General features: G+C 38.8%; 1 protein-coding gene and 2 non-coding genes across 3 annotated transcripts; 2 read left to right on the top strand and 1 right to left on the bottom strand.

Annotated features, from left to right (window-relative positions):
- The first annotated feature begins 3579 nt into the window (after positions 1–3579).
- LOC114460690 (uncharacterized) lies at positions 3580–5031 on the top strand. Its single transcript, XM_028442610.1, has 4 exons — positions 3580–3829; positions 3924–3970; positions 4083–4337; positions 4924–5031. The coding sequence occupies exons 1-4, from the start codon at positions 3580–3582 to the stop codon at positions 5029–5031; spliced, it is 660 nt and encodes a 219-aa protein (XP_028298411.1).
- A 2452-nt stretch (positions 5032–7483) lies between these two features.
- On the bottom strand, positions 7484–7556 carry trnat-ugu (transfer RNA threonine (anticodon UGU)). Its single transcript has one exon. It is a non-coding gene; the product is annotated as a tRNA-Thr (tRNA).
- Positions 7557–9201: 1645 nt separating this feature from the next.
- Positions 9202–9275, top strand: trnai-aau (transfer RNA isoleucine (anticodon AAU)). The gene has a single exon. It is a non-coding gene; the product is annotated as a tRNA-Ile (tRNA).
- Positions 9276–9727: the final 452 nt, after the last annotated feature.

The following is a 9727-nucleotide window of genomic DNA, read 5'->3' as shown; positions in this document are numbered from 1 at the left end:
CTGGTGTCTCCAATGAAAGTCAGACCATGTAAGGAAACATGTGATTACATGTTACATACATACATACATTAATTTATTATTTGTCTGCCATTCAGTAGTTGTGATGCTTTTTCTTTTTCTTTTTTTGGTAGCTTTGACGCAGCCACGTACGTAGCCCTCGTCCACCATCAGTAGCCCCACCGCTTCAACTCCTCCCGCCTCTGTACCCTCATCGTCCTTTGTGGAGGAAAGTCCATCCACCTCTGCAGTCCTGGGACCCTCCTCTGCCCCTGGACGCTCCTCATCTGCCCCCGGCAAACCTGTGTCTGAGCCTGATGACATCACTTTGCTGGCAGAGGTCTTAAGATGGGAAGAGGCCCAAACGACAAGTTTGTCAACATTACATTATTTTTAAAAAAAATATCAGTCTTTGATCATTGATTTTATTTATTCATTTAGTTTTTGCATTTACATTATAAATGAAAAATAAATTTAATTATGTACCTCCTTTGTATTTATGTCTTTTGCATTCATATGTTATTTCAGAAGCTTTCAAATATTTTGTTTATGTTGATATTTGCTTTTAATTTTTCATCTATTCCATTTATCTCTAAAAGTAGTATAGGAGGAAGACCTTTCAGTTATCAGGCCCCACTTCTCTGGAACCATCTACCAACCACGGTTCGGGGGGCAGACAATCTCTCTACCTTTAAGGTTAGGCTCAAAACATTCCTCTTTGGTAAAGCTTTTAGTTAGGAACCAGCTCATAGTTAAGATGCAATAGGCATAGACTGCCGGGGGGGTCTGGCATGCTCGGTTGGAGAGAGGTTGGAGAGGGCGTTAAGAGAGAGGTCATTTAGGTTAGAGAGGGACCGGAGAGGGTCCCATTCCTCTCTCTAACACTCCCTCTATGTCTGCTTCTTCCCTTGTGTGTTTGCTCCTGTACTCCTTCTGGCTTTTGTCTTGCAGGTCCGTGGGATCCTTAGTGTGGAGTTACAGAGTCTCAACAACTATGTCTCCACCCTTTCCTCTGCACACACCCAACACAGCATAACGTGGATGGCTGTTCATCATAGGAATGGGATCCACACAAGGTTCCTGCTGCTTAACAGAAGGTTTTCCTTGCCGCCATGATGAATTCATGTTGGGTGTGGGATACATATGTATGTGTATATACGTATATATGCATATGTGTGCATCCATAAAATGAAGAGTCCGTCCTTAAGACTGCTCTACTGTAAAGTGTCTTGAGATACCATTGGTTATGATTTGGCGCTATACAAATAAAGATTGATTGATTGATCGATCTATGTTTTTTGCATTTTTTGTGCGTGTTTTAGCACAGAGAGTCTGTCTTCCAGCTGGCTGGATAAAGACGCTCCCTGAAGTTGACCAGAAGTGGATGTCAAAGGCTCTGTTCAAGTGGACAGCACAGGGACACCTGGAGTTGGACTTTAACAGAGTGGACAAACTTTGGTGGTATCCTCCACAGGTGCCATTGTAGGCCAAAAATGTCCCTCGGCTGGAGAACTACTTTAGCCATCCTCTGTTCCTCTGGATGCCTCGAAAGCTTTGGCAAGTAAAGCTGATGTGTCCTCACTCAGATTGTCACAAAGAGCTCCTGTATTCAGCTGGTCTGCATCAGAAGATCAGACAGGTGGTGAGTTTATGCACCATCTATTTTATGGCATCTGAATATCTTGCCTGCAATAGATGCAAGAGGAAGGTCATCAGCTGGAGCCATGGCATCATTTCACAGCTTGATGTTGGCCACAGGATGCAGTTTCCATCCATTTTAACATCCAAACTTGCTTGTGATATGGAGGTTGTGAGTTTGATGCGCCAGAGAGGCCTGGGAAACAGCAGCAGTCAGATTCAGAGGAAGCTGCAGGAGCGTCACTCTGAAATCTGGCTGCAGAAGACGGTGCAGTACCTGACAGACTGCAGAGGAGTGAAGAGTGCCATGGAGAAGGGTCTGATTAGTCCTGTGACATTTCCACCCACACCTGCAATGCTTACTGTTCCTAAACACAGGTGGCTGATGCAGGTGTACGCCCAGGATGTTCTTCAGAGGCTGGAAGAAATTAAAGCAGCCATCACGTCCCAACTTGGCCGCATTTTAAAAATGGACTCTACGAAAAAAGTTGCCCGCAAACTTGCAGGGAGGAGCTTTGGAACTGCGACCTGGGTGACAAATGTTGGAAATGAGCATGGACAGGTCATAATGTCTATGCTCACTGCCAGTGAGGGGTTTGGCCTCGGGCCAATGATTGACGGGCTGGTCAGGAGATACAGGATGGCTGGGGTACCTCCTCCTGATGTGCTCTATGTCGACAAAGACTGCTGTGGCAACAGCTTTCTTAGGAGAATGTTCGAAGAATGGAAACATCTGAACATCCGGCTCGACATTTGGCACTTTATGAGGAGGTTTTCGGTTGGCTGCACAACTGATTCCCACCAGCTGTATGCCACTTTCATGGGTCTCCTCAGCCACTGCATCTTCATGTGGGATGAAGACAACCTGAAGGCTCTGAAAATAGCAAAGCAGTCAGAGCTAGAAGCTAAAGGCCGAACTCCATCTGAGGCAGATGTGCTCCGGTCTATCAGCCAAAGTGAGCTTGCCCTGCACTGCAAGAGGACCACCCGCGGTGTTCGGGAGACACAGGTTCTCATTGAAAGGCTCATCCAGGGCTTGGATGGTGACAACGGTCGTGACACTCTGGGAGTCCCACTGATAAACTCAGCAAGAATGAGTGAAATCGTTAAATCCCAGAAGAAACATGTCACCTGCATCCAGGATCCACAAGGGATCCAGCTTTACCTGCAGACGGGAAATGTCCTGAAGGGAGGTCACCGTCTGCCCACGTACCGCTGTGCCCGAGGTTCTACATCACTGGAGTCTTTTCATCTTCACCTGAACCGTTTCATCCCTGGTAAACATTGTCATACTTTATTTGTTTTTGTTTTTCTTACAAAAGTATTTTGTGACTACACTGAAATATAACATGACGGATCCTAAAGAATCAGATTAATTGCAAGTCTTCTAATGATTATAAACAGAAATATGTTGTTGGAACAATATGTATGATGAATATTTTTTTATTCTCTGTTTTCTGAATTACTTTATAGGGATCCTGGCAAGTGATGTCTTCTTCCAGGCCTATCTTTTGGATGGGCTATCAAGGTGGAATGAGGACCGGGCTGTGGCAGCATCAAAGGATGAGCAGTCGTGCTCATACAACCATCTGCTCCGTCATGCTGCTATCACCCTAGCAGAGGAGGTTCTGGGCGAAAAGATCATCCCTTATGTCGGGCCAAGACAATACACAGGTTGATTATTGTTATATGATTGTTTGTTTTTGATTTCTTCAACTTATGCTTTCATCTAATGTTTAACTTTTTTTGTGTTCTTGTTTGTGCTTTTTCTTTTCTTTTTTTGTCTTGTTTTGTTAAATCATCATTTTGAAGGTGAGCTTTTAGGTGTGGAATACCTCTATCAGCAAACTGGCAAAGTTCTGCAGGACTACAAAGTGGTCATTGAAGAGTCTGAGACCACTGAAGTTGAGATAGATGAGGGCTTCACAGAACTGAATTCAGGACATGACAGTACCCACACTAGAGGCAGAGCAAGCACTTCTCGCCTCACAAGCATCTGCAGCTGTTCCTGGTTCCTCAGCAGCTCCATCTCCTCAGGCTACTGCCTTTGTGCCTCCCATTCCCCCCGTTATCCCTCTGTTGCCAGTGACTCAGTCACATGTCGCCTCATCATCAGCTTCTGCAGCTCCTTCACCTGCTGTGACCGCTCTGCTCCCCCATTCCACACAAACAGTTTCTCCTGCAGAACAGTCTAGTGAGTTTTACACAACTGTTTCTAACATCTCACGTTTTGCTTCTTTTTTTAAATTTAAAATGTTTTACTCTAAATACTTGTCTTTTTCTTTTAGCATCAGCGCCATCTACTGATCCATCTCCACACTCCTCCTCATGCCATGTAAGAAGTTGTTTACCTTAAAGAAAAACAAAGAAAAGTTGCAATAGCTTGGATTGATGAGTGTGCACTGCTGTCATCAGTGGTTCTTTTTTCTTGTTTTTGTTTTTGTTAGGATTGGGTTGGCCCTGATAACATTGAAGGGTATGGCGCAGTGCAGGATCTGGCTGATTACTTGGCTGGACTAAGAGACCACCGTCTTGCGCTGACTCAGGAGGAATGTAGTCAGGTCATTGCTCTGTGGCAGGAACTGGGGGAGTATGACAAAAAAAAAAACTGTCTACCCAGCTCGACACCAGACCAGCCTGAGCAAGGGACGATTCCGGGCTACGAAGAAGATTGTGGCTCCAGGTGTGGAGAGCACCAAAAGGTGAAATAAACTAGGAAAACACAATATCTGGGTTATGTAAAAAAAAGTTAAATATAATGTAAGTCACACATTATTGTAATGTTTTTAAAGCATACATTATTTTTAACTACAGGTCTTTCATCGGGGCTCACAGTCCTGCACAGTGGCCCGACTGCAACAGAGTGGTTGAGGCGATCTTTGTCAAGCTTTTTGCCATCTACCCGAGCACTGTGCGCTGTGAGGGAACGAAGCTGTCAAGATACACTGTGGTGATACGCACGCAAAAAACATCAGGGAGTGCGTGGTCACAAACGCCAGGCTGATGAGCGAGACCACTATACAGCTGCCTGAAGTAAATGCTGCAACAGTTTCACAGTGGTGAGTAGGATTTATATAAATAGACATATTTTATGTAGAGCTGATTTTGTTGACCACTAATTATGAGACTTTTTTTTGTTGTTTATGAAACTTTATTACATATTCCAGATTAAGGCCTCAGGGACATATTTGTCTTATGTAAATCACATCAAAAGCAAGATTACATTTTTTGTGCATTTTACAATGTAGAAACTTTTGTTTTCATATAAATTATTTTGTGTTTTCATAGGTACTGCAGGCGGTGCAAGGCACAGGAGCAGGATATTTTAAAGCAGGGTCTTCCAGCTTTACAGGCCCCAATGGCAGCTCCATCAAGACTTCCACCTGTCCTGTTTAAGTATGTGCATTATATTTGCAGTAGTTTTTATGGTGTAAAGATGGTCCTAACTCAATTTTTTTTTCTTTTTTTTTTTTTAATTTTGAAAAAAAATGCCTTGCTATAGCCTTACTGCTTGCTATAGCCTTACTGCTTTCTTACCCTAGTTTAAGTATGTGCATTATATTTGCAGTAGTTTTTAGGGTCTAATGATGGTCCTAACTCAATTTTTTTTTTTTTTTTTTTGAGAAAATTTTTAATTTTTAATTTTGGGTGATTTTTGTTTTTCGTCATTTTTTGTGCCTTACTGCTTTCTTAGCCCTGTTTAAGTATGTGCATTATATTTGCAGTAGTTTTTATGGTCTAATGGTGGTCCTAACTCAATTTTGTTTTTTTTGAAATTTTTGAGAAAATATGCCTTGCTATATAGCCTTTCTTTTGATTTTGGGCGATTTTTGTTTTTTGTCATTTTTTGTGTTTTACTGCTTTCTTAGCACAGTTTTAGTATGTGCATTATATTTGCAGTCGTTATTTGGGTCTAATGATGGTTCTAACTCAATTTTTATTTTTTTGAAATTTAAAAAAAAAAAAAAGACTTGTTTTTTGTCATTTTTTGTGCCTTACTGCTTTCTTAGCCTTGTTTAAGTATGTGCTTTATATTTGCAGTAGTTTTTAGGCTCTAATGATTTTTTTTTTTTAAATTTTTGAAAAAAAATGCCTTGCTTTAGCCTTACTTTTGATTTTGGGTTATTTTTGTTTTTCGCAATTTTTTGGGCCTTACTGCTTTCTTAGCCCTGTTTACGTGTGTGCATTATATTTGCCATAGTTTTTAGGGTCTAATGATGTTCTAACTCAATTTTTTTTTTTTTTTTTAATTTTCACAAAAAAAATGCGTTGCTTTAGCCTTACTTTTGATTTTGGGTGATTTTTGGTTTTTGTCATTTTTATAATACTGAGTTCATGATACTGAGTTCACGATACGATTCTCTCACGATTTATTTTACAAAATGGGACTGTAGACAAATGATGACTAAAAAATATTTCTTTATTTTTTGGGGGAAAAAAAAACTAGAAAATACTGTACTATTTTCCTTTTATTTTTGATTGTTAAAAGAATCCATTGATAAGCTATTCAAAACAATGCAATTGAACTAAAAATAAATCTTGAATGTAATAAATAAAGGAGTAATACAAATGAAGAAGAAGCCTATTAATTTAAATTCTGGTTCTCTAGTAAACAATGCAAAACTACATAATAGTTCTTTTTCTTTTTAAAAGTGCAACTGAAAATGTATTTTGTGCCTTAACAATTGGACTTAAAAAAAAAAAAAACACTCTGCACTGTCTCTTACGTCAGATTTGTTTGGACCAGCAGAGGGCGCTGGTAACCCAGTGGTCGGTTGGCATGCAGCTAATTTACCGGTGAAGAAGAGATGCTATGCTAGCAGACAGAGCTAATAGAAAAACGTGACTTTTAAAGATATTCACGTAATATTACAGATATTCTTTTGGTGCTAAAGGGGTAAGGAATCATTTATGAACATGTTTAAGAGTAGAAGGCGGCCAGAAAGAAAGTAGTAGCAGATTCTGCCCGTCGCCAACACCTCTGGAAGGATAAATAGATAGTGGCCTCTGCTGTTTAAAAAAAGTACTGCGATTCATTTTTCAGAGCATCGATGTGAACTGTGATACCTATGAATCGATTTTTAACTGCCTTACGATTAATCGTTGCATCCCTAGTGATCATGAATTAAAATGATGGTATAATTGTAATTTAAAAATTATGTTGCTGTTGTAATTGTAATTACATTAGAAATGAGTTCAGATCATTTACATTGTAATAGTAATTGCCATGAAAAATCTATAAAAATTATAATTTAGTGCTAAACTGGGGAACCATGTTACAGTTCTATGTACAGTTCTATATATACTGTATGTATTTTGAGCGATACTTTTGGGTGTGACCAATACTAGACTGAGTATTGTGTGGCCCACGTCTGGTCCAAACCTAAAGCTAATAAATGATTGCTAATCAGGATGCAGCAAGTTAAATTTACTAAACAAGAAATATTGAAAAAATATGTTAAATCTTAAAATAAGAAGGTCCTGATAAATATTCTAAAGCGTTAAAATAAGCAGAAATGGATGATTATTAGATTAAATTACTTGAAATCAAACTTCCTCCAGCACAATAATAAGTGAAATATACTGACTATAAACAAATTATTATTTTTTTTAAATTTTATTTTATTTTATTTTTTTAATTTTGCAAATGAAAGCTTTGGAACAAGAAGAAAACAACTAATCTAAGTAAAAACTGACTCAGTATTAGTGAAAAATGATTAAGCTGTTTCTTGATACAAATTGATTCATTTTGAAATAAACTTAAATCTATATTAAAACTAAGTTTTTTTTCTTAGAATAAGCATCTTATCAGAGTCACAACCAGTGATAAACTCCACAAGGCCAGAAAAGGCCTCAGTGAGCATTGAACTCACAACCCCTGGTTTACAAGACCAGTGCTCTAACCTCTGAGATATGAGGCCCTGTGTGTGACAGCATAGACGATCTTTCACATGACAGATATACACTACACCGCTTACATGTACAACTGGGCATCGCTTTTTTTTAAGTTTTGGGGGCGGGGCTCTAAAAATCCATCTCATGGTGTAACTTTTTTCTCTTACAGTTCCATCTTAATGTCAACAGTTATGATAGTGTGTGGTCTTATTTTGGTCCTCAGTTATGAGGGAATTCCAACTCCGTCATCAAATCTTTATTTATTTTTTTACCAATTTGAAAGGCTACCAATCAATAGCCTTTGTTCAATCAGCTCTCAACAAACACCCATGTATCTTAACCACATGCCAGCTGTGCTACAGATGTTATATCATGCTTTAATTGTCTACTCCCCACTTTCTAGGTGTTTTGAACCGTAAGCGCTTTAACTTGTAACCAATGCTGTGTGAGTTACTGAAATAAGTAATGCGTTACTGCAAAAAGTAACTTTTGAGTTACTTAGAATGAAAGAATGTATTATTTATTTTGGGTCATTTGTGTCCGTACAGCTTCATATTAGTGCTGTAATAATATAATAATCCACTGTTGATCAACTGTGCTCCTGTATTAACATTGTTTTGTATAAAAATCTCTGATAAATGAAATGTTACTGTATCCAACCCTACAGTTTATAATCATTTACATTAACAGAACTAAACTCTGCTCAGTATTAATCTTTACAAACACCAATCTGACTGAAACACTAAGTATTCTTTCAATACCAGTTTATTTATCTGAGACCAGCAGAAACTGTAAATATTACAAGGAATTGTGAAATAAATAACACACAAAACAACCTGAATATTATTAAAAATTAAAGTGGCTTCAGCATCATAAAACAGTTGTGTTTAGCCTTAGAATGTTCCCTTACAGGTTAAGTACAAAAACTAGCAATAATGTTCAACATAAACACAAAAAACCTTCTAAAATAAATAAATGAAAGCAATCTGAATTAACATTAGGAATACATTTTGACCAACTCTGCTTTACAAAAACTGCCATAAAACAACCATAAATGATGTGCATATAAAGCACAAAACAGCTGCTCCAAAATTTAAACAGTATTTTTTCAGCCTTAGCACAGTAATGTAAAGTAAGCTGTGTGTATTCCAGGTGCACATTCTGCTGTTGAAAATGCTTATAAAAATAAATGTGGAAAAACAAATTCACAGCATTTTTCTCAACAGTCACAGTTCATTAAAATCCATACGCTGTTGTTTCGGTGCAGAGGCTTCCATCACATCCACCAATGTAGCGTTAGCTTAGCGCTTCACCGATGCATCGTTTGGAGACAAATGAGTAAAATAATATGCGTATTTCCACTCTGAGAAGCTCGTCCTGCTCTTGACTCGCTATGATTGGTGCACGTGATGTAAACAGAAACATGCTGACAATGCTGCTTCTTCTTCTTCTTCTTCTGTTTTACCGTGATTGGCACGGCGTCCCGCAAAAATATGTAGAGCCACTGTAAACAGGAAGTACACCGCAGCTAGCAAAGTAACGGACAAATGCAGCATCATGTAACGGTAACGGCGTTATTTCTTTAAAAAAATATTGCGTTACAGTACAAGTTACTGTAAAAAGTAACGCACTGCTCGTAACCATATTTTTACACATTTTTACAGTGTCATAGGCCAGTTAGCTCAGCTGGTCAGAGCGTGGTGCTAATAACGCCAAGGTCATGGGTTCAAGCCCCATACTGGCCAGATCTTAGCAGTTTGTTAATGAAAATGTTATTATGTATTATGTTATTGTTAACCATCTAACCATTAGAAACACAGCTTATTGGGTCTTATTTCATCTGATCAACCAAATTCAAGGATTCACAGCCAGCAGAGACACTCTATGAGGTGTGTGTATTGTTCTTTAACATAAAGTTCTATATTTGGTCCTGTTTACTTTCTCACATGATTAAAAACCACATCATGCTTCACTTGAGGTGAACCTAGACCCACATTTTATAGAGGACCAGAGTCACTTGTTTGCTCCATACCAGAGTTCTAGTGAGCTTTCACATATCACAAACAGACCAGAACTATCAGAGGAAATGAAGCATGGTGCTGATCACAGAGGAATGTGTGAATGTTCAGCACAAGCAGCAGACACTAACTTATTCAGAGAATACATTCTAGAGAAGTTCATGTCTCCTTTGAGAACT

Source organism: Gouania willdenowi, unplaced genomic scaffold, assembly GCF_900634775.1.
Source record: "Gouania willdenowi unplaced genomic scaffold, fGouWil2.1 scaffold_60_arrow_ctg1, whole genome shotgun sequence".
Taxonomy (NCBI): Eukaryota; Metazoa; Chordata; class Actinopteri; order Blenniiformes; family Gobiesocidae; genus Gouania; species Gouania willdenowi.
Note: the sequence above shows the minus strand (reverse complement) of the source record. Positions and strands in the feature narration are given on the sequence as shown.

Coding starts and splice junctions, on each gene's coding strand:
- LOC114460690 (XM_028442610.1), top strand. CDS start 3,580: ATGACAGTACCCACACTAGAGGCAGAGCAAGCACTTCTCGCCTCACAA. Junction 3,830..3,923: donor TTCTCCTGCAGAACAGTCTA/GTGAGTTTTACA, acceptor TTTTTCTTTTAG/CATCAGCGCCATCTACTGAT. Junction 3,971..4,082: donor CACACTCCTCCTCATGCCAT/GTAAGAAGTTGT, acceptor TGTTTTTGTTAG/GATTGGGTTGGCCCTGATAA.